At 40.7% G+C, this 24,968-nt stretch overlaps 1 protein-coding gene across 2 annotated transcripts in view; it reads right to left on the bottom strand.

The window, feature by feature from the left end:
• spop (speckle type BTB/POZ protein) overlaps positions 1 to 24,968 on the bottom strand; it is an 87,589-nt gene that overhangs the window by 4,451 nt on the left and 58,170 nt on the right. For both annotated transcript variants that reach the window (XM_020605411.1, XM_020605412.1), the window contains 4 exons: positions 24,657 to 24,784; positions 10,818 to 10,995; positions 5,494 to 5,549; positions 946 to 1,068 (listed from right to left, as the gene is read on the bottom strand). In XM_020605411.1, the coding sequence (XP_020461067.1) occupies positions 946 to 1,068; positions 5,494 to 5,549; positions 10,818 to 10,995; positions 24,657 to 24,784 (485 nt within the window). The remainder of the gene's footprint in view (positions 1 to 945; positions 1,069 to 5,493; positions 5,550 to 10,817; positions 10,996 to 24,656; positions 24,785 to 24,968) is intronic.

The following is a 24,968-nucleotide window of genomic DNA, read 5'->3' as shown; positions in this document are numbered from 1 at the left end:
TCTATGTTGCCAACATTTTTCAGTCTGGGGGGGTATGTTACTACTGTAGCACTAATGCTATAAAGTAGTTGATACACTGTAAACAAACCTACAGTAAACAGGATATGCTGGGCTGTTTAACACTTCTCCCTCATATGCAGACCTGTCTTCATAGGTCTCAGGCCATGAGAAACAAAATCCTCTGGTCTGATGAAACAAAGACTGAACTATTTGGTTACAGTTCCCAACAATATGTGAGGAGAAAACCAGGCACCGAGCATCACAACATTAATACCATCCCTACAGTAAAACACGGCAGTGGCAGCATCATGCTGTGCAGATTGTTTTCTACAACGGGGACTAGGAGACTAGTTGGGATATAAGGAAGGATTAATGAAGAAAAATATAGAGCATTCTGAATGAAAACCTTCTCCAGAGTGCTCAAGATCTCAGGCTGTGGCGAAGGTTTACATTTCAACAAGATAATGACCCAAAGCATACCACCAAGAAAACACAGGAGTGGCTTCAAAAAAACTCTGTGAGAGTCCATGTACCAAGCTTGTAGCTTCACTCTCAAGAAGACTTGAGGCTGTCGCTACTGCCAAAGGTGCTTTAACCAAGTACTAAGTGAGAGGTCTTAATACTTATGTAAATAGGATATGCCAAGTCTTTTATTTTTAATACATTTTCAAAACACTCAAAAAACTGTTTTCACTTTATTCACTGTGAAATATTATGTGTAGATTGATGAGAAATCTGACTGTACATCCCTGGAGAATCCTTTAGAATCAGTGAAAAGACCTCCTGAAATTTTATAGGAAGAGTTTTTGGTTGTCATTGTTGTTAAGTCTGGTGTTTTCCATGTGTATTTTTGGGAACATTATTATGCATGCCAGCTTGTTTGTAAATGTAAATAGTAACAGGCACATATGCATGCATGCACACACACACTCTCTCTCTCTGTACCTTGTCAGCTGCAGCCAGCAGGTCATCAGCCATCTTGTCCAGGTTGGGAGCCTTGCCTGTGTAGATGAAGCACATCATCTCTTTGAAGACATCTGGCTCCACGTCATTTATCTCCACACGATTCTGAATGGGCGGAGAGGACAGAAGAGAAGAATACACACAGGATGTAACAAAATAAAAGACAAAAGAAACAAAGACAGATGCTTTGACAATCCTTCAAAACCACACACAGCAGCAGAGCCTTTTTTATTGCATGCGAATATTCTAAAACCTACCTGAATTAAACTCACTCACCTTGTATAGCACAGACACAGGGACGGTCAACCGTGCAGTGATACATAAGTTCCAGGTGCCAAACAAGGCAAACAAAAAACAAAAAAGAAAAACTTTCTGAACACGTTTCAGAAAAACAACATTGTAGTGCATTTATTTAATTCTTTTTGGCTGATTCCTGAAAATTAATCCTGTGAGCATTCATTCCTTGACAGTGCCTCCAGCCAGCAAAGTGGGCTTTATCGCTCTCTGGCACAGTGACGGTAACCTGAACCTTTCCCTCCGCACTGAGAGGCAGAACAAAGCAGTAAACCAATTATAAGAGTGCTTTATCGTCACCACAGTGACCGGCGGCATTTTAGCAGGGTCAGGCTGGGTGTACCAACAGCTTAGTGCATTTGTGTCAACTCCGACCACTCAACAGCAACATAAACACACTGGGAAATAATGGAGGGAAAAAGAAGTCGGTCTGAGCTCGTAGCCTGCTATAGTGGCCTTATACACAGATACTGATAACACACAAACACATGAAGGCATGCGTGAGCATAAGGCTTCTGTTTGCTCCATGATGGACAGAGAATCAGCCTGTACAGTACACAGCTCGGACTCTTGCTTAAAAAATAACATTCCTCATCCAGGCAGTTGCTTTCCTACTTGAACAGTTTGAGCACAGTTGCAGACTAAAGAGAGGGTTCACACACTGTACAGATGATAAAAACCTGATTCATTTTATGCTGCTGATTTTTTTTTTACATCAAAGTGTGTTGGAGTGTTAATGAAATAAAAAAAGGGAAAAATAGCACCGCATAACCACACTGGAAATCACATGAGAAAAACTAACAGGACTTCTTTTGGTTTTGCGAGGGCGAGCTTTCAACTGCGTCTCATAAACAGACACCACTCCTGTAGTTACAGTGTCTGAAACTCCCTGCTATTCACAGAGCAGTCTTCTATTACAGCGTTTCTTTATGAGCTCATTTGTCTCTCCTCTACAGAATGCTGCAGAGGAGTGTTAACCCATCTATCTGCTTTCTCTGAATCGTATGGGGACGTGGCCCACCATCTCTCCCTTTTTCTGATGAAGACGCCCACTTAAATAGCAATTAAGATGCATTTCCTGGCTCTGTGCTTTATAATTTCCCCGTTTGAGCCGTACAGGCATCAATATTCCGCTGACATGACGGCTAAATCACCGAGGTTTAATCTCACCAACTCCTATTAGGTGAACATAACTGTGGCATGAGGGCTCTCTGCATCCCACAAACATGCACACAAACATCACAGAGAATACTTAAAGAGCCCATGGCATCCTTTTCCTTATTTTCTGACTTATCTACAATGATATAATGGTGAATTATCATCTTAGACGTAACCTAAAGCTCAAAAAATGAGGTGTTTGTATGTTCTAGTACTTCTATAGAGAAGTAACTCAATTTATACATGTCTCCCAAACTCTCGCTCGTGAGACTTTTTTTCTAACAAAGTAAGGATTTCCTTGAATGGGCATATAATCCAGGCAGTTCTGTGCTCATGTGAGCTTGCCTTACATCCACTGGTGCCATTGTAAAGGCGGGCTTTTTGACAGCACTCGGTTTTGTGGATATATTTTACCTCCTGCTGCACCGTGACCAGAAGATGTGGAGAAAAATACAGGGTCTGAGGTTACTGTGTGTTCAGGAATGTTCCTGTACAGGGACTCATTGTTTTACCTGACCAGGTCTAATCTACTAGCAGCCAACCAGTGACGCCCCTGCAGCAGTGAATGATCAGCTCGTCAACTCAAATTAATTAATGCCGTTGCGGTTGGTTGTGCTGTCCACTTTCGACACAACACTGGCAGCAGGAGTTGTACGTGTTCACGAACTATCCTCTGGATTTTAAGGAGAGGCTCTCTGGTTTTATCGTTCTGAAATAATTACAGACTATTTGGAGTTATGAGGATTGCAAAGCTAATCTAGAGGTACCCAAGATTAAATGGCTGGAAATGAGCATACCATGGGCTCTTTAATGTAAAGCACTGAGGCGCACACAACATGCACCAGTGAAATACACAAATATACTGTACAGTCAGCTGCAAAGCTCGTCTTTAATGGAACAAAATATCAGCTGCACTCAGAGCAACTAAACTGAACTTAAGAAGGTTATTGATGCAGGTTTTAAAGAGATTAAATCTATTTTAATACTATATACCACAGTACATTAAGGTTAAGAAATCTAACATCCCGAAAACACCATATATAGTAAACTGTATAAATAAACAGAGTTTATTTATACAGTTTACTATATATGGTGTCTAATAAAGGTCTAATAAAGGTGTTTTGCCTCACATTCGCCTTGAACACACAATAAAACAACTTCTTTATAGCAATAAAGTGAGCTGTGTTAAGTAAGGCAGGTACAATGGATGAAATATTTTGCATATTGTTCTACCTAGCTCTTTATTATATTGCACATAAAACCAGCTACGACAAAGGGAAAATATCTTGTGGTTGTTTTAAATAAAATTCAAGTTTGTACATTTAAATTCTTAAATGTTTTGGTTTCTTCAGATATTTCAGATATATCAGGCCCCTATGTGTCACTAGCCAGACAGTCAGTATCAATGTATCACAGATATGTACTGGCATATTCAGTATTTCGGCCATGGCAAGGCTGGTTTATTTATATAAGCATAATTTCATACACAAAGGGAATTCAAAGTACTTAACACAATGCATACAAATAGATCAAACATTATAATGTGTATATAGATAAAACAGAATGCAAATTAGACTAAAACATTAAATGCAAATGAATAGTAACAATTACATGACAGCACAAAGTAGCCACATGCAAGTGTAGATACCTAGTAGTTTTAGGATAGCTGGTCATTAAGTAAAGCCAATTCACATCAGAAACCTTGTGAAGCAAAAATTCCTAGCACAACTTCAACTGGTGCTAAGGTGCATAGTTGATGAGAAATAAACTGTGCCAGGGTCAGAAGAAGGTCAAAAGAGGTTAGTCTTGGAATAAACTTGTTCTCTTCACCCAAACGTGTTGCTGGGGTTTTGACCTTTTCGCCTCAAAACTGGGACAGTTGGAATTTATCAGTGTGTTTTTGCAAAACAGTATTTCATTTTGTATTGTTGTTTTTGGTGATGTAGTGACTATTTGCAGTGCTGGTTGGAAAACTACTGTAACTGGTGAGTCAAATGCTAACCAACATGCTAGCACTAGTCAGTAACAAAAGATCTCCAGGCTCTCTATTTTCTGTCTTATGAGCTGGGTTGTTAATTTTCTCAGTGGCATTTATTCTCAGAATTGTATATCATTTCACTTAACAAAAGGTTATTACAGGTGTAAAAGTAAGCTAATGAGTTTGCTACTGTAACTGTCAGCCAGTTCACATAGTTCATTCAAAAGCTGTATCAGCTCTTGCTTCATGACTTTCTGCAAAGCATTTCTCTTGTTGTGGAGCAGTTTATATGCTGACAGCTACAAAGCTTGCTGCATTTTGGACTTTCTCCCTCCCATCCCTCAATATGGCTTTATAATCAGTCAAAAGCACAAAGTGACATCCACTGATAACCCTGATTCCATTTGAATGAACCAAATTTGCCCCCAAATTTCACAGTTTTAAATGCTGGTGTGACCTGGCTATAGTAAGAAATGCCGTAGAGAAATGCTAAAGATGTGTTACAGTTTGTCCACAGAGAACACTGACCAGTTCAATTGAACTCTTAAATAATTAAAGTAATGCCTTTAAAATGTGTGTTGCTTATGATCAAAAATAAATATTGCTAGATATAAAATTTGAATGTTTTAATTGTTTTTTAAATGGTTAAGTAAAGAGCCTCAAATGTCCAGTATTGGGCATCTCAACTTAAACTATTTCAGACTTTGGCATGACCTTGGGACAGCCCCAAAACAGACCCCATGGTAGAAAGCAGTGTACTCCAAATCCCCCTTCTCATCACAATTTAATCCTGTAAAACCGTTGATTGAGCGAAAAGCAACACAGACTGGACTAATTTTCTGTGATACTGTCTTATTTTGTCACCAAACACCACCTTATAGCTACAGAATAAGTCCCAATAATCACATAAAAATGCTACACATAGTGGCTTCAAGGACACCAGGTAATAGAGTTGCAGTCAACAAGATATGAAGGCACATGTGCAGACACACTTTTAAGAGGTGAGCACTTCCTGACGCAACAGAGAGAAAGATTAGAATTTTGACACACCAACTCACCACTGCGGGAGCAGGAACAGCAGAGTCAAGTGCTCAACTCACCTTCTTACTCTCCTCCATCTCATGCTCAAACATGGCACTGAACACTGGTGAACGGGCTGAGACAGAGAGAGAAAAGACAGAAAAATAGAGAGAGAGTTTGTTATTGTGTGTAATGTTGATACACGCTGAGGTCTCTGATATCCGTTAACAGCCTGCCACAGGGCCAGAACAGAATGAGGGGGGTGATTGACAGCAGCGACAGCAATAGAAGCATCATGTGGAAAAAGTCGACTGTAGCTCCTTCACGCTGACAGGCTCATGACAACCCCTCAGGTGTGTTTAGCTAGTATTTAATACTGATAGACTGACTTGACTGGAACCTATTTGAGACATTATGCTTTAAATGAGGTCTGCCTTCCTGTTTTGATAACATGGTCACCTGCTGCCACTCAAGGCAGGTTATACTAACATGCTAGCACTGTGGACCGGTAAGGCGTATTTTCTTTAAAATAAGGAGCAGATATGTTTAAAGTTGTTTTTCCTTGAGCATTTATGTGCCTACAAATCCAACAATGGTTTTGTCTGTTGTCACCAGTATACAAAACCTGCTGAGGCAAGGACAGTTCAGGCCATTTCCATTTACACAAATGAAAAGTGAAGACAAAATGCAAAAGAGTTGCCCTCAAAGTAAAAGAAAACAGAGTTTTTGCAATGCAAATGGTATTTTTATAATCCAAATTACACCCGGATTTAATATTAGTTATTTTGTAAAGCCGATTTTACACATTTTTAAATATTCAGGGCAAACACAGATAAACTCAAACACAGTGACAGTGGTCTGGAACACTGATATAACAGTGACAGATGAATGCTTTTAGTATCTGTGTTTTGACTAATAAACAGGTGGGGTAACCAAAAACACAGTGTGTCATAGAGTAGCTGAAGAGGTCATGTGGGCTCTCCAGCACAGACCAGCCATGCATACGCTCTGATCCAGCTAGAGCATGGATTGGGCCGCATATTTCTGTCCGAACCTGACAAGATTATAGTATATAGTGTCTGAACCCAACCCGTGCCTGTCACAATTGAGTTTCTATGGTAGTTTTCCCCTTATCATTAAACAAAGCAGACATTTAGGTGCTCCAGCTGTCTAGGTTAAACCTCACACACTCATTTACCAGTCAGTTTTTGAACAGCAGGAAATGATTGTGTATCTACTAAGGGAACCACTTGGCTTTTTACCTAGAATCACATACCAAGCAGTGTCGTCTTCTTATGATATGGTTCACTTTGCTTGATGATGTTTTCAATAGGTAACACCTTCACATTACAGTTAACTAATGAATGTTTAATTAGCTAATGATTAAAATGTAACAAAAGTTTTAACACATTAAGTATGCATCAAGGCCAGTGATATACTGATGAAATTAAGTACTTAATGAGTTATTAACCATTGAGCTAGCTACTCGCTTAATTATTATTTAGAAACATGGTGTCATCCATCAACTCTGCACAAGTATCACACCATATGACAACAACAGTAAAATGTGGCCATGAGCCACTAAGTGAATGATTAAATTAACAATGGAACATGGTAGTTATAATGTCACCCCATGCTGCTGCAGCAGTGACTAAACATCAGCTGAATCAGTAACACACTAATGTCTGGTCCCATATCATTCAGTGTGTTTCAGGTGTGCTATGACTCAGGGTCAGGGTAAAGTCCATCGTCAGGCCAGAAACAAAATGAGTTGAACCTCTGGACATCCAAAAGAGCTCTATGAAAACCTATGAAATGAATAAATAATAAGTATATGAAAAGCAAAAACATTAGATGTAAACATTCCATTAATGCTTTCAGGTAAATCAATTACGATGTCCAGATATTTTAAAGAAAAGGTCCTAATTAATTTTATGTTATAATTGTATGACCAATTATATATGTAACAGTCAGTGCCATTTGGATAAGCTAGTATTTTACCATGTAGCAGTGAGAGGATTAAAGTTGTACAAATCAAAAAATGAATGGACTGTGAACTAACTGTTCAGCTGTCAGGCTTGTTCAAGGGATCAGTGAAACAGACATTAAAATTGCTTTTAGACATTTCTCTTCTGGTCGCTCTCTTAACAGGTTTTGTTTAAACAGGTGACAAGGGAACCTGGCCAGACAACTTTGGACAGATAATTTGATAAATAAAAAAAAAACACAGAATTTTTGACATTTTTGCAGATTTATTAAAAAAGAAAAACTGAAATATCACATGGTCATAAGTATTCAGACCCTTTGCTCAGTATTTAGTAGAAGCACCCTTTTGAGCTAATACAGCCATGAGTCTTTTTGGGAATGATGCAACAAGTTTTTCACACCTGCATTTGGGGATCCTCTGCCATTCCTCCTTGCAGATCCTCTCCAGTTCTGTCAGGTTGGATGGTAAACGTTGGTGGACAGCCATTTTCAGGTCTCTCCAGAGATGCTCAATTGGGTTTAAGTCAGGGCTCTGGCTGGGCCATTCAAGAACAGTCATGGAGTTGTTGTGAAGCCACTCCTTCGTTATTTTAGCTGTGTGCTTAGGGTCATTGTCTTGTTGGAAGGTGAACCTTTGGCCCAGTCTGAGGTCCTGAGCACTCTGGAGAAGGTTTTCGTCCAGGATATCCCTGTACTTGGCCGCATTCATCCTTCCCTCGATTGCAACCAGTCGTCCTGTCCCTGCAGCTGAAAAACACCCCCATAGCATGATGCTGCCACCACCATGCTTCACTGTTGGGACTGTATTGGACAGGTGATGAGCAGTGCCTGGTTTTCTCCACACATACCGCTTAGAATTAAGGCCAAAAAGTTCTATCTTGGTCTCATCAGACCAGAGAATCTTATTTCTCACCATCTTGGAGTCCTTCAGGTGTTTTTTAGCAAACTCCATGTGGGCTTTCATGTGTCTTGCACTGAGGAGAGGCTTCCGTCGGGCCACTCTGCCATAAAGCCCCGACTGGTAGAGGGTTGCAGTGATGGTTGACTTTCTACAACTTTCTCCCATCTCCCGACTGCATCTCTGGAGCTCAGCCACAGTCATCTTTGGGTTCTTCTGTACCTCTCTCACCAAGGCTCTTCTCCTCCGATAGCTCAGTTTGGCCGGACGGCCAGCTCTAGGAAGGGTTCTGGTCGTCCCAAACGTCTTCCATTTATGGATTATGGAGGCCACTGTGCTCTTTGGAACCTTAAGTGCAGCAGAAATTTTTTTGTAACCTTTGCCAGATCTGTGCCTTGCCACAATTCTGTCTCTGAGCTCTTCAGGCAGTTCCTTTGACCTCATGATTCTCATTTGCTCTGACATGCACTGTGAGCTGTAGGGTCTTATGTAGACAGGTGTGTGGCTTTCCTAATCACGTCCAATCAGTATAATCAAACACAGTTGGACTCAAATGAAGGTGTAGAACCATCTCAGGGATGATCAGAAAAAATGGGCAGCACCTAAGTTAAATATATGAGTGTCACAGCAAAGGGTCTGAATACTTATGACCATGTGATATTTCAGTTTTTCTTTTTTAATAAATCTGCAAAAATGTCAAAAATTCTGTGTTTTTCTGTCAATATGGGGTGCTGTGTGTACATTAATGAGGAAAAAAATGAACTTAAATGATTTTAGCATATGGCTGCAATATAACAAAGAGTGAAAAATTTAAGGGGGTCTGAATACTTTCCGTACCCACTGTAAATAAAAAATGTCAGCAATGGCTATGAGAAAATATTAATCTATGTGATATATAATACCCGAGATCATAAAAGGAGTTTGTCTTCACAGATTCTCAGTTGACAAGGTTTCAAGACATTCAAGACATTTAGAAGTACGAAGCCAAAGACAACTGTATTTTCATTTCAGTTACGAACAATTAAACAGCATGCCAAAGCATTTGGAGAGCAGAGTAACCATCAGTGACTGTTAGGGTTCAATCAATATCAGAAAGTCGGCAAATTTAGAATACAGTGTATCTACTTTGAGAATGAAGAGAGTTCTTCATTCTTAAAGAAGATACACTGTATTCTAAATTTTGGCAAAGAAACCAACCTTAGTACGAAGTGCCTGGGTAAGACTATGGGAACAAACCTATAGTAAAGCTTCCTGGTGCAGCTCAATACTGGTGAGCTCATACTGCAGCACCAAAGGGAAGGGGCGGGCGAGAGAGAGAGACAGGGAGTGTGTTACAAGGAGTGAAAGGAGACAGAGGAGAGAGAAAGTTGGTAAAGACTGACAGAAAGGCAAGTAACAGGGATGTGCGGAGAAGGCAAGAGTGAAAAGGGAAGGAAAACTGAGGGGGGCAAAAATGAAAAAGGGGAACATGAAAGTGAGAGGGAAAGGAGGGATCCTGAAAAAAGGTAAGGGAGATGCAGTAGAGGAAATAAAGGCAAGGTAAGAAACTGAAGGCGAGAGAGACTGAGCAGTGTAAAGATCACATGGCCAGTATGGAGCCAATTTGAGTTGCTCTCCCTTCGTCGTTTGATCCCTCTCTGTCCGCCTCCACGGCGATTAACGGCCGGGAGAGTTGTCACAGGAACGGCTGAGAGGGGGAATAACGAGGAGGAAGGACGTCATCTGGACCAAGCAGAGCAGAGAGAGGAAGAGAGGGAGAGAGAGAGAAAGGGAAAGACCCCAAACCACAGCAGCACATAATTAAAATGGCTCCTCACACACACATTTCAACAAATCCAATAATGAACAGCCTCTCCACGCCTCCACAGAGACACACAGTTCACCAGTTTCCTCAAACTTCTCACTGTCTGATTTCGCCTGTCATCAAATATCTGCAACAATTAGCTCAAAATACATCATGTTTGTTTGTGTGTACGTAACCATGTTTGACTGATATGGACTCCTGATGGCCAACGACAGCACAAAACTGCTGAGGGTGTCAATAGCGGATACTGTGCACAGATATTCAATGTATTCAAATGTAACCATCCCTGTGGCAAGCAAAATTATTCATTAAAATGAAAAATTTGATGAAGTATTTCCCCCGAAATTTAATCCTTGTCTCAGAGGAAAAGTGTTTGAAACAGCATTTAGACCAAAAAAACTCTGAAATGATGATGATAACAAACTCCGTGTGCACCAAGACAACAATAGAAGCTTCCTGTGCAAGTTACTTGCTCTTTTCTTTTAACACATAAGAGGCAGACTTAGAAAAACAAGATGTTAAAAGAGATTACTGCTGTGTCCTGCAATGGCCTGGTCAAGAATCATTATCGCTCAATTACTTGAATCTTTAGTGCTTTCACTTAAAGCAGGTATATCACTCAACTTGATTAAAAGTATTTTCAGAAACATCACAAAAGGGGAAGCCCATTGCCAAACACTAAGAGTCTTTTGAGAGAAATGAAAGGATATTCTCACCTGCCAAGATGGCTTTGTGCGCCTGGAATTTCTGCCCAGCAACACAAAGGGAGCAGTCAGTGAATCTTGAGCTTTCCCATAGATCTCCGAGCTCCTCAGCTAACCTGCAATCTGGAACCTTGACCATGTTCATAGTGCTTTGGCCTGAGATGTTCACAGAGTCCTGCACCACACTCACCTGGAAACACACACATATACAGAGCAAGAGTGCAATGAAGGAGTTCATTTGAATTATTATCTGGTTTGCACTTGTACTTTTGTCTTTTTTTAAGAGGGAAGGGACATACACAGAGCTATGATTTTAGGGTGAACTGCTCCTTTAACACAGTCACCGGTTCATACAGAGGCTAACAGATAGCATGCAATGTTCATAAAAAGATAATAAATCAGTCAATCAAACATACAGTGAATGATTAATGTGAGCTTTCTGCCTCTGCAATCAATACATCTACCACTCAATATAGGGCCTATTTAAAGACAACCTTCTCTTCCCTCTTAATCCAAAAAGATTGTTACACTCAAACAAGGCAGAAAATCAGCATTGGAGTCAAATTAGGTAGGTGTGTGTGTGTGTGTGTGTGTTTGAGACTTGTCTGTATGTCTTCCCTGCTGACTTCACCACCTGTTCCAGACAATGTCAACCAGATTCATTTATCTCTCAACAGGACTCAGTGCAAACACACACACACACACAAAGAGCATGTTTATGAGCACAAACATTCACCCACACCCAACACACTAATTACTATCCAAGTTCCAGCAGTCTGGACTTACTGACTTGCAGTTTTTTTACCTGCATGCTGTGCCATTTAACCAAACAATAACAGTTAGTTTGCTACAACCTGATTTAGATAGTTAATTGTAATTCCTAATAAAGGTCACATAAAGAAAAGTACTACACTAATTTTAGCGGGTTCTTTTTTTTTTACAGTGTTCTATAATGGTTTGTGTCATTAGAATATCAAAGTGCATAGGGTTTGTACTGAGCTATAAAGGCTTTATTTAGAGACAAGAGGAGGCAAATACAAGAGAACAATGCAGTGAGAAATATACAGTCACGAAGCTTAAAATTCTGTTTTCCAGGCACATCAGAAAACCAACCACGTTGCACTGTAAAATGAAAAAAAAAGCACAAGCATAGAATGTAAAAATAATTTTAAAAAAAACTTCGACAATTTTTGTTCTAAACACCTTCAGCTTTCGTTTGTCAAGGAGAGCGCTGAAATCCCCCACAACATCCCTGCAAAGTGACCTTGCTGTTAAAGGTTCAGCCAGGGAGGCCGACACCCAACACAGCCAAGTTCCCTCCTCATCCATCCCATCCATCCATCCGCCCGTCTATTCCTCCTACGCCACATCCATATACCTATTCAACTTGCAACAAAAGAGTCACAGAAAAGGAGGAAAATCACATACAATAGAGAAGTGCATGGCAAGCAGGAAATTGAATGTCAAGGAGGCCTGTTTGCTCCTGATGGAGGTTTGAGGGTTAGTCTAAAGGGGACAGAAAGACAGGGAGTAAGAGAGACAGAAGGAAAGATAATAAAACAGAAGAGACTGAGGAAAAAGGAGGAGAGAGAAGGGAGGATGTAGTGACAATGAAAGGCAGACAAAATGAAGATGCAGAAATATCAAACGATGGACAGACGGAGAACACAGAGGCCATCACACAAAAAGGTGTGTGTGTATGGGGGGGTTAGGAGCAAGCCATTGGTGGAATCTACCAATGCAGATGGCCTCTTATAAGCAGCAGCTGATTTATGGCACAGCAATAACAGAGACACTGTGCGAAGAAAATGTGACTTTCTGAAGGTAGGAGCATTCAAAGTATTCCTCTGTGTGTGTGTGTGTGTGTGTGTGTGTGTGTGTTTGGCTTTTACAGCTGGCTCTATTAATCACACTCCAGCGGGAAGCAGGTCTGACTGACTGATGTCCATCCATCGCCACACACTCACAAAGGAATGCTCACACACATTCAAATAAGGCACAAACACATGAAAGAGACAGTCCCATGCACAGGCACCGGTATTCATAAAATACTTTCGAAACACTACAGAGAGCCGGGAAGAAAGAGTGGTGCCGTGTAAGAGGAAGGAGAGCGAGAAAAGAAATCAAGAGAGAGAGAAACAAGGGAGAGAGACAGATGGACAAAGAGACAGAGGACAGAAGTTCAGTGAGCTCAAGTTGGAATGAAAAATGACTTTAGGAGGAGGAGGACGATGGCAAGTCCAGCGCTGTCCTGAGCACACACTGACAAAATAAACAAGTGCTGAAAAAGGAATTGGAAGGGAAGCTGGTGAGCCTGGTCAATGTGTTTCGGTATAAATAGCCCAATTATCATGGAGGCGCTGGTGCTGGGCTCTCAGACGCAGCGTGGCAGAGCCAGTCTAATTACTGGCTAACTTGACCAATTATTCCAGTATTTAACCAGGCAGACACTAAATCGCGGCACCTGGTTATTTAGGCACACTGGCTGCCTGGACAATCTTCACACCACTAGCTGTCATTTTCAGTCACTGTCAACCTGCTCGACTTTCTCTTCGCATCTTCCTCCATATAATCCTTCTCAAACCTGTGGGACTGGAAAATATACCCCAGGTTTATGTTTATTTCATCTATGCGGTTAAATTAATAGCTTATGTAAGTATTTATTTATTTTTTAAATATTGAGGGTTGGTTGTTATGTTATGAGGTTTACGGTCATCTCCTAATCTTAAGAGTAACTTCAAACCAAGCTGAAGAAGAGTGTTTGGCTGCTCTCTCGTTTCAAGCCTGCTTAACCTCTGCTGGGTGTGGTCACAGAAGTGTTTTGTTGTACCTGTATCAACAGGTGCCGACACCTGGACACCTAGTGCAAATGTTCAAAAGAAGGGGGTTCATCCCCTTGGTAATAATTTTATGGACCATCTGGTCATTAGAGGTTGGTAACTCCTGAATACCAATGGAAATTTTGGCTTGATAGTGGTGTAAAAAGAAATGTAAACAAGATCAGAAATATTAGGGACTGTCCTATGAGGACAATTTTCCACAGTGGATTTCATGTAAATTATTTTATTACTTAATACTTCCACCTGGTTTGGTCAAAGGCAACTTGTGAGCTGATAGTGGCAAAGTCATTAAGAATCGTCCTTTGGGGTGGAAATATCCTTGATAAATTTCTTGACCACACAGCTGCGAGGGTGAAGATATGTAGCTCTCACAAACCAACAAAGTGACTGACTGATCTTTATTTATTTATTCCCCAGCGGTGTTGCTGATGATAATAATGATAACGACAACTGAAACATATTCCGTATACAACCCCAGGTAAAGAATAACAGAAATGAAGAATCACTACTGCTGTATCACCCAAATCATTATTTGTTTTGGTAATTAAGTTCCCAAGATAAGTACTTACTACAGTGTTCGCCTCCCAGTTAGTTCCTCAGACATTAAGATGGATCTGTCGTAAGCTCCGTCACAACCCTCCAGGCAATGCAGAGTTAATATTGAGTTTCAGTACGCAGATGATTTATTCATAATGCATCAATCTTTTTCTGCCTGTTTATGTGTTTGTTTATGGCTTTACATTGCTTTGCCATGCGTGAAATAGTTTGAAAAAGAATTAAAAACAATATCAAAAACAAATGAAATTTATTAAGTTGTGGAGCACTTGTTCGTTTACCTCCCACATCTCATTTTTCTCTGTTCAGCCCTTTACATTCTCAAACACATACACACGAGCAGAGATCGGGGACACATGCACATTCACCTCATCAAACAAAACACAGACACACATATGACACCACTTGCTGCAGCTGTGTGATTTCAAAAGGAAGACTACCGTAACTCTGTTTCTTTTTCAAAGTGATTTCCAGTTAAATTTGCAAGGCATCATTTGAATGAACATGACTTGAATTTGCACATTACATAGTTTTACTGACTTGATTACTCCCTTGTAATCTGAAGGGTATCACTGCTAACATCATGGGTAACCACATGGAAATCCTGATGAGTATATACAGTATCTCTACTAGTTCTATGCAGCTGTCAAGATTTTGTATGTCAGTCCCACATGTAGCTTTGCCATACACTTTCATTGCTGTCAACACAGGGTGAAGCAAATTTGAAGCATAGCATTCTAACTCAAAATTATTTCATAGGGATTGCATTCCTATTTTCATACACTCTTTTTGAAAACTGATATTTATTACTGAGTTAATAATATATAGTCTGATGGGCAAAAATGACACTTTTATCCATTTATAATTAAGCCTACAACACAATAGTATGCAAAAGTGAAGAGGTCTAAAAACCTGCAGCCACTTTATCTGTTAGTCATGACAAATGTGGAAATGAGCACCTGTTTGATTGTAGGAATAATCACGTTTTCCATCTCTACTAACCGACAGTCAAGCGGTGACTCGTGATCTTACCAGTATCTATGTGGATATTTTACTTAATAGTCTTTCATTCATACACATGTGCATGTGTGCACGCACATACACGTGTATAACATCCAGTATGGTGTGTTTGTATTTAAATGGTATTTTTTAATCTATCAATGGTGACACACTGCTGGCAGAAATTGGCAAAGAAGGCTACGTTAGCAGCATGCCTAAGCAAAGCACAACAGAAACTAGCCGGCTGGAAACGTGAAAGAAGCCACTTGTGCTGACTCATCACAACGTGGCCATATCGTACACGCCAATGTGACACTTTGCCTGCAACCACTCAGCCCCCCCATCAATGCAGCCCCTTGCATTGGGGTTAGTCTGAACACCTGTTAACCCTAACCTAAGCTTAAACCAAGTCGTCACCCTAAAATTCAACAATTTACAATTCCTTGTGGGATCAGCATCTGGTTCCCATGAAAAAAGCCAGGTCCCTACACTTTGAGTGCCCACAGTGTGAGAAATGCCAGACAATCGCACACACACAAACACAGGTATACATATTGTTGTTACTCAGTCTTTTTCAGCTATATAAAACTAACACTGATGCACTAATGTTTGCTGGGAAGATTTTACAGGTCAGGTCACAGCAGTCCTTATCTGAAGTACAGTATATATTAAATGGCACTGAAAAGACAACCTGATTAACCCCAGTCAGATTCTAAACCGCAAGTCTACAGTGCACCTGCAGCAGCCTACTGTCACTATTTATTCATTTTTTAAATCCACTCTCACCTGATGTTATTAGCTCTATGTTGCTCCCAGTGTTTTAGTGAAATTATCTGACTTTCATTCAGTTTTGGCTCTCACAGCATCAGGTCTGCTGTCTTGTGGGTTTACTCCACACTTTGTTGTAAGTTTTTATATCTGACAGAGCAAATATATACAACAACAGCAGCACTTTCATTTTGCTAAACAAAAATCCTTCACTGAAAGTGTTGGATGCATAAGAAAGAGTGGCCATCATACCAAACTAATCGTTGACAGTGATCAAATCTGGTTGACTGGAACTGTTGGAGAACATTAGTCTTATTATAAGAGCATTGTGTTTTAAACCAAACATCATACTACGTGTGGATTTACTGCTAGTTGGGTTGTTGCTGCTTTGGAAGAACAAAGCCAATGTCTTAAAATTCCATTCCATATTAAAAGGTAAAGTACATAAAGGGAAAAGCAGAGGTTGTGCAGCAGTTTAACCTGAAGCAAATGTTAAGACTATAAACAGTGAGTGGAAATACTGGACACTACATATTTTATCATACATAACTTAAGACATAACAAAGTGGATCTGTGTTGCCTAAAAGTGAGATAGATGTGACAACTTCAAAATTTTCATTATAGCTACATAAATATACACATAAATAATTCTCATCTACAACTGCTTCATAGATCTCTGATCTTTAAACTTGTCGTCTGAACCCCCGAGCACAAAAACTCATCACTAGCCTTTTATAATGCACGACTCGCCCTCCACTCCCCAGCCAGCCGGGGTAAACAGACTTGATGTCACGAGACAGTGGGTCTGTCTCTTTTTCTTATTCAGTCTCTCCACCCACTTTCAGATGTTATTGCTGGCAAAAATCAAAAACACTCAGAGCAGTGACAAGCTACTTTAGTTAAGAGATAGAGTCTGATAGAAGAGGAGACTTTATCAGCCCTCCGTTAGCTGCAACGGATGGCTGAACTGTTTAAAACCAAGAATGATAGTAGAATGTTATTTGGTCCTGACACCATTAAACAAACAAAGCCCATACTGTATGCCAAAGCTATTAAAATATCTAAATAAAGTTCTTCAGTTACAAGGGGACAACAATTAGAACCTCACCTTCTTTAACATTAAGCCATTCATTTCATCCATGTTGATAACAGTTTTACAAGCTCTGTATTCAACCCTTACGGAGTTAATCAAAGCTCTTACATTTGCCATCCAAAAAAAATGAAGAAAACTAGAATTACTGCTTTCAGGTTGTATGCATCTGCCAAACTGTCAAATTCATAGGACTGGGAGACATGTGAGGTCACTGACCTTCACCTTTGACCGCCAAAATCTAATCAGTTCATCTTTGGGTCCAAGTAGATGCTTGTGCCAAATTTGAAAAAAATTCCCTCACGGCCTTCCTGATATATCGGGCTGGATGTACGGATGGACGGACAGCCAGATGCCTCTGGCCATGGCTAGTGCTAGCGTGGATGCATAAAATTGCAGATTATGAACCGGTCTTAGGTTCTGTTTTGCAGCACTGTAAACTGACACAATAGTTGCCCTTCTGTTGCTTGTTTGACAAAGTAAACCTGTATATATGTAACCACAATTACTATTGCCATGTGCAACCATGGATGTCACAAATTAACAGCAGTAAACAACTTGTTGAGTCTCTGTACTTTTTGCTGGGCTCTAAAAACTTGGTGTGGACTGTTACACCACTGTATGCACCTGCTCGTGTGCTGCTACACTGGTCGTTTCATTTGCTGTGTGGAGGGACCCAGCTGTTTGCATTTCACTGGCTCAGCCCACAGAAAGCCAGGTCAGCCCACCACTGACACAGACGTATTTGGGTGAATCTGCACAAACAGAGACATATTTCATGCATGATTTGAAGTCAAGCTGTTGAACGAGCATCGTCTCAATTCACAGCCAAGTGTGCTGTGACTGGCCAACCTTGTTCTTACACACATGCACAGACACATGCTTTCAAACACAGGCTTTCCTTACACACACACACACACACTCGGCATCACCAACAGAAGTGAGCAACAGCCATTTGGGTCTCTTTTTAAGTGTGTTTTTTCCTCTCTCTGTCTGCTGGAAGATCACAGACACTGTGAGGCTCATGAGGCCCAATCTAAAGTGCTTGAAGGAAATGTTTGGACAAAGAAAATAAATAAAAAAGCAGGGGAAGTTGCCTCTTTTTTCAAATTCTAGTGCCTTTACTCTGGGAGAAACAAAAGGCTTTTGATGGGATATAAAAGACCTGTTGATGTGGTGTATTTGTGAAAGTGATGCAAAAGCACTATCAATTAAAGGATCCGTTGAAGCTAAAACAATAAGTGGGTGCCAACAACCTATCATAGTAAAAATCACAATGCAAGAGAAATGGCCTGGCTTGCAATCCGTTTGCTCATTTTGTTCCTCTATCTTGTCCTCAATCACCATTTTTATTTCCATCTCTTTGATTAGATTTCCAATCCCCTTTTTAAACAACTCAACTCATCTTACCTTTTTCAATTTTGCTCCCTGTTCTATTTAGGAAAAAAGAAATATATAAATATGTTTTACCTCATTTCCCACAAATGATGTTTTTGCCTACACAATCCCAAATCTCTGTGTATTCTCTCCCTCGCCCCTTCCTCCCTGTGCACTGAGAGTTGGTTATATACAGTATATGTGTGTCTGTTGCTTGGTGTGCAGGGAGGGAGCAGCTGGAGCATCTGCAGTTGTCTCCTCTGACAGCAGCACGGCATATGGCAAGGCCCTGTGAAGGATGGGTGCTGTCACTCGGCAAAGCGCTCACCCACCGACAGGAGAAGCAAGCCACACTAACACCATGAGGAAGAGGAGGAAACAGCTGAACATCAGCAGCCCACTCATTTATTCTCCCGCTGCCACCTCACCCCAGGAGGGACACGGTGGAGGAGCATTATAGGAAAGACCTCTGACCGACTAGCAGTGGCCAAGATGCTGGTCGAATTGCATTATCTTTGATGCAATTTACTGTAATCTATGTGCAGAAGATAAACAAACAGAGAAAAACACCGGCTCATCCTCCAGTTTACACATGCAGGTACTGATCCTCACAGATACACTCATCATCCTTTTGTGTCTCATACAGAGATGAATAAGCATGCGTGACTGGTTTACCATACAGTAAATTAATAACTAATAAATATTCATAGGCACAGCTTTTTGGCTCCAACTCCACCCTTCACATTACAATTAGCACTTTGAATGAGGAGGTACACTTTTCTCTGAAAAATGTACATTTAAGTGCTGGAGCAATATTTCCAATTCGGTGTATCTTAAATAATAAGGGGTGGCTGGTGCTCAGGAGGAAGAGCTGAACCCCGTTGCTCCCGATGATGTCACCAGTGTGTGAGCGTAAATGGGTGAATGGGCAAATAGTGTGTGAAAGGCCTTTGAGTGTGCTGCAATGCATGGAAAAGCGCTATACGAAGTATAAGACCATTTGCCAAATCCAGAGGTGCAGAACTCAAGACACATGTCACAAGTCACATGACCTCGAGTCAGACCTAAGTCACAAATTTAAGAACCTGACACTTGCTGGTAAAAAACTTGAGTTGACTTTGTCTTGGTGTTCATGACTTGAGACTTGACCTAGACTTGAGACAGACGACTCAAAATTACTTCCCTTTTATTAATTAAACATATGCATTCTAGATACTGAGAAGTTGTGTTTCAAAGTATCTGAATTTTGTACAACTTGATTTGTGACTTGCTTGACTTATAGTAGGGACTTGACCTGCTTGATTTTCACAACAGTAACGAGGGACTTTTTTTGAGAAGGTTAAGACTTGCACATGCAACTTACTCTCACATCTGCTTACCACAGTGGAAAATACATTTTCCAAGCACTAATCTTGTCTTTGTGTGATAACTGTTCAGTTATCTGTTGGTATATGCTAAATGCACATACAGTATATACTATTTGGTGGTAAAATCCCTGTTTTCTTTACACTATATGTTACAGAACGCCTACATTTATCTGAATAATTTTGATTTAGGGCAACTAGCTAACACTGGCCATCATAAGGAACAACATTAGAGCCATAGAAGGAGATGTGCATTACTGGATTTAATTTGGCAAATACTTAAAGAATGTGATTAAGGTCCGTTTTACTCAATTCGCCCTCATCCTACTGCTAATCAAACAATATGGGTGAGGGAGGTGTGGGCAGAGGCCAACACTCCTCCACAGCACCACATCTCACATTATTCATGCCCACTTCTGAGTGATCCACACATATCTTAAGAATCTGATTAGAAACCAGTGTCATAAATAATCCCCCACAAACACGTTCAGTTTCACTCAGAAATAATGCATGTCACAATACTGCTGATAAAGATGCTCTAACTTAGTTAATAAACCCGTGCAGTTTTAAGAAGATACTGTATTTCTAAAATAAAACTTCCTCTTTCACCAAGTTAAAACTCTATTTATCTTCCCCCTCTTTCTTAAATTAAGTGTAAATCAGGCAGCAGCCAAATATGCAAATGCTCACAACTTAAATGGAAGGACAATAAAATCAGTGCCAATGCGTTCATTATCAGCTGTCACTGTTCCTCTGCATATTCTGAAATTAATCACAGTGATTTTTGTGGGAACAGAATAGTCAGCCTGACTGTGGAAGGGAAAAAACAATTAATGGGTTCCAGTTTGGCTTTTACATCACTAATTTTATTCCCTGTCTCAAATTATATACATTCTCTCCTCTTCCAAAGTATATCTGTTCTTTAAAGATATGACAGCATTAATGCACTTGGCAACAAGTTAAGCAAAAACCGATGCTTTATAGCAACATCAAAACTTTAGCAGGTGCCATAAAAGTGCAGTAGTCATCTTGAGTGAATTCCCATTAGGAACTTAACACTTTTTGCTGTGCGGTGGACAACAATACCTGCAGCTATTATTGAATATGCAATTTTTAAAGAAAAGGAAAACATCAGTCCATACTTGCAAAGCAATCTGTCACCACTAATACCAATACAAGCGGTGCGTTTTTAAACCAGTGAAGAAGCGCTGCTGGGATCTGACAGCAATGTGACACAGAACAGGTGCTCTTGATGCACAGGCTCTTGTGTGTTTGTGTAGCCTGTCCTCTTTCTAGGTCATCATCTGGAGAGGAGGTCCTGCGGCTTGGGTCTCTTTGGTGGCATCTGGAAGTTGCTTCATATACTGTATGTTTACTCTGTGGTTTATTCTGTCATTCTGATTGTCCATACCGTGCTCTGTACACACAACACCTATTGCACATCTGTCTGCTCTGGTTGAGGAATCCCACCTTCGTTGTTCTTTCTGAAGTTTCTTCCACTTTTCCCCATTTAAGGGTTTATTTCGGGGAAGTTTTCTGAGGACATGATTGTCATACGTTGTACAAACTGTGAAGCCCATTGAGGCAAATTTGTGATTTGTAAAACCAGGCTATATAAATAAATTTTTACTCGTCAGTCTCTTGACAGATTTCACCATCAACTTCTTTTCCCTTAAGTCAATCACAACAGACTTCCAGAGTAGTAGCCCTTACAGCAGCAGTCAACATGTCTCTACCTGTGGGCAAATCACAACAGCAAAAAAAGTTGCCAAGATTTTCTGGGATCCAAAGGACCGCACATGTGTGTTGCTATGGAAAACTTTCAGGGCATTTGCATTACAATAGGTAATTCATGAAGAGACAGAAAGTAACTGTCTGACCTTAGAGCAAGAGGTTATCTGTGGTGCTGGCAGGCAAAGAGAGAAAAGATTTAACTTCCTTTACCTCTGTGTCTCATTAGAGGAGAAATAAGACAGGAAGGTAAAGCATGTTGCATGCCAAAGAAAACATTTTTTCTCAAACAAAATTAAATCCAAACCATACACAGTAGGCATTTTGTTTTTATTCTGTACCATCTTTATTTCTCTTCTTTGTCTGTTCTTCAGCCCATGGCTCAAGACACCCAGCATGCCCTCTTTTACTGAGAAGGCTTTACCTCTTCATTCTCCTCCTTTTGTCTCTCTCTCTGTCTCTCTCATGCTCTCTTCTGACAGCCAACACAGCACCTTTAATGGGAGCTATCTCCTCATTAAATACCTGCAGGTGTCTGCAGCACTTTAGCAGGGATGGAGAGAAAACGAGAGATGGAGACAGACAGAGAGAGAGAGAGACCAGTGACTGGTGTTGTTCAGGTCCTCTCTGACATGACACATAGCCAGATTCACTGTGCTTAATCTGAATTACTAATGTCTCCAGAGGCAAATGAACTGAGCACAGGGACTAGGGGTCAGGAGGAAAGGTTGATCCAGTATCACTCTCCCACAGTGAGATGGCTTCTCCTCACAGCCTTTTCGCCTCTTTGACACTACTACACAGACGAAGAAAGACGGGAGATGAAGGAAAAAGAGGGAGGAAGCACAAGTAGACAGGCTGAGCAGAAGGGGGGAAGATAAGGGAGGGAGGTGAAGGTACAGTGAGGGGCAAAAGTAAGAAACTGTGATGCTCAAAGTGGGAGGCAGCATGAGATCAAAGAAAGAGAAAGAGGAAGAGGAGGAGATTGGGTTTGAATGAGAGATAAAATGGAGGCAAAGAAGAGAAAGTGGAGGAGATGAGAGAAGAGACAAGAGGGAGAGAGCTGGGCTCTGGGGCGATGGGGCTCGCTCAAATGCAGAACGAGACCATCTGGACAAAAGCGGAGCCAGGTCTCTGACAGTAAACACTGGGCTTTCCTTTCACATGGAAAAAGACCAGGAAAAGAGATTCAAACACAGTTTCTAACCACCATCCACCCGGTCATACTCAACCCAATAACCAACTCCTCCAACCGCCCTGTCCACGTGTTCGTGGAAAAAGCTACCAGACCTCACTATTGGCAGCCTCATCATTTATTGCTCAAAACACCCCACTTCCAGATTGCCTTCTTTTTTTTTTTATTGCAACACTTCCAATCTGTTGTAGAGATGATTTTAAAATGCTACTGTCTGCCTGTATATCACATCCATGACCTGCTTTAAAAATATGAACTCTGTAGACCTCTCAGGTGCTAAATGTTTTCTGAGTTAAAAAAAAAAAAAGATAATGCTTAGTTACAAGGCCACACATTTAAATCTTAAAAAATACACATTGTTCTCTGGCATTTTATCAACTTTCTACTCTCTAAAATCTATTATAAATGGTTTTATATTACGCACACTGATGTTTGCTTGTGTATAAACTGTGCTATATTAATCAGGCTAATTAGCTCAGAACCGCAGAGTGGCCACTGAGGACTTGAACCAGCAACCCCACCTCCTACCCTTCAGCAGAGTGGATGACTAGAGAGGACTCTTCAAGGTAACTAATCCTTCTCTCATCCGGCTCACTCTCTCTGGCAAACAGTCTCATCCTTAGAATTACGTCCCAATAAGACACATCTGCACAAACACACATGCATAAGATACTCCAGCAAACATATGCCACTCTATCCCATATCCCATATCCCATACAGCTGTGGAGAAGCAGCACTGCCCCTCTGACCCCACTGTCAATAAGTCTGGTTTGGAAGCACTTTAAATAGACGTGCACATTGCTCTGCTACAAAAAGGGAAAACTTCAAGACATGCTCTCCTCCATACCCGCAGGGTTAATTAGAATTGCTTTAAACAGCCACTGCCATGCTTTTTAAACATTTATGGGTGCATGCATTACAACTAAGGCATTAACATATCCAGAAGGTTTAACCTCTTCCCTGCTCACTTGCTCCATTATGAGGAGCAGAGGAGGAATGGGAGAAAGGACAGCTGACCTCTGCTGCCCCCTGTGTTACAGCTGGAAAACAACAAGAGAATTTTCAATGAGGAGCACGAGTCGGCTTTGGATCAGAGGAACCGGAGCCAAGCCACCACGCAGGCTGAATGACAATCAACTTGTATGTTAGTGATTAAAGAAAGATATAAACCCAGAGGCTACGTAGTACCAATAAAAACATACATTATTCACTAACAGGGACATACAGTACAATGAGCGGTAGTGTTGAATAAAAAGATGAGTGAAACAAGAATTACAGTTTTGATTGGTCCAAGGCAAAGCCGCCAATACAAACAAGGAATTTAGATATTTCAACAGCATTCACTGTTTCAATTGCTACTAAAAGTGTATACTTTGGGGTAATCCTAATAGTTCTATTAACACAGTATGATCACAACCTTGATTTCAAGGTTTAATCATAGATCTTTGTGCCGGTTGAAATTTTGTTAAAATACCTGCAGCCTTCACCATGAACTTCTTTTAGAAAGATTTTGAGCTTAAAGCTACAGTATGTAACTTTTGTTTCAAGTAGTTTTGCTGTAGAAATATATAAGACTCCTTGAACAGCACTGGCAGCAGTGCAGAGATATTAGCTTCTAAAAGGTTTTGAGTGGGATTGTCTTCTCTAACCAATCAGAGGTTTTCAATTATTGCTGCTTGATTAGTAAGTTTTGTTGCATCCCCATTTCTTGTAAATTCATAAGGACAAACATCTGAAGAGCTGAGCAGAACGTTGCGTAGTGTAGGAGATCATAGTGGAACAGGAAGAGAGAGTGCTGGGAGGAGCTGAGGTGATTGATGGAGTATCATGCTAGTGCTACCTTAAGTTACATACTGTAGCTTTAAAATTAAAAGTGAACTCTGTTTTACAAATACAGTACCTTGAGCTCAGATGAACTGCCTCAACCCTTACCTCACAAAAAAGTGTCAGTTTGTCATCAGGCAGCAGGCCATTGGCCTCATCCAATAGGAAGTCCCTCCTTATGAACTTTTTGAAACCCCAGTCCTTTCCCTGGACAAAACGGTATGCCCTCTGGCTCTCTGGAGAACAGACAAACAGGGAGAAACAAGATTATTTGGAGACTTTCACAACATGATTAAGCTCTGTGTGTGTGAATGTGTGTGTGAAAGGGAAAGTTTCTTATGAGTCATGGCCATAAGCAACAGAGGAACAATGGCGAAAGAGGCTGGGTGCAGGAAGTATTGCCTGCAGGGAGGTTTTAAC

Source organism: Monopterus albus, unplaced genomic scaffold, assembly GCF_001952655.1.
Source record: "Monopterus albus unplaced genomic scaffold, M_albus_1.0 scaffold70.1, whole genome shotgun sequence".
Taxonomy (NCBI): domain Eukaryota; kingdom Metazoa; phylum Chordata; class Actinopteri; order Synbranchiformes; family Synbranchidae; genus Monopterus; species Monopterus albus.
Note: the sequence above shows the minus strand (reverse complement) of the source record. Positions and strands in the feature narration are given on the sequence as shown.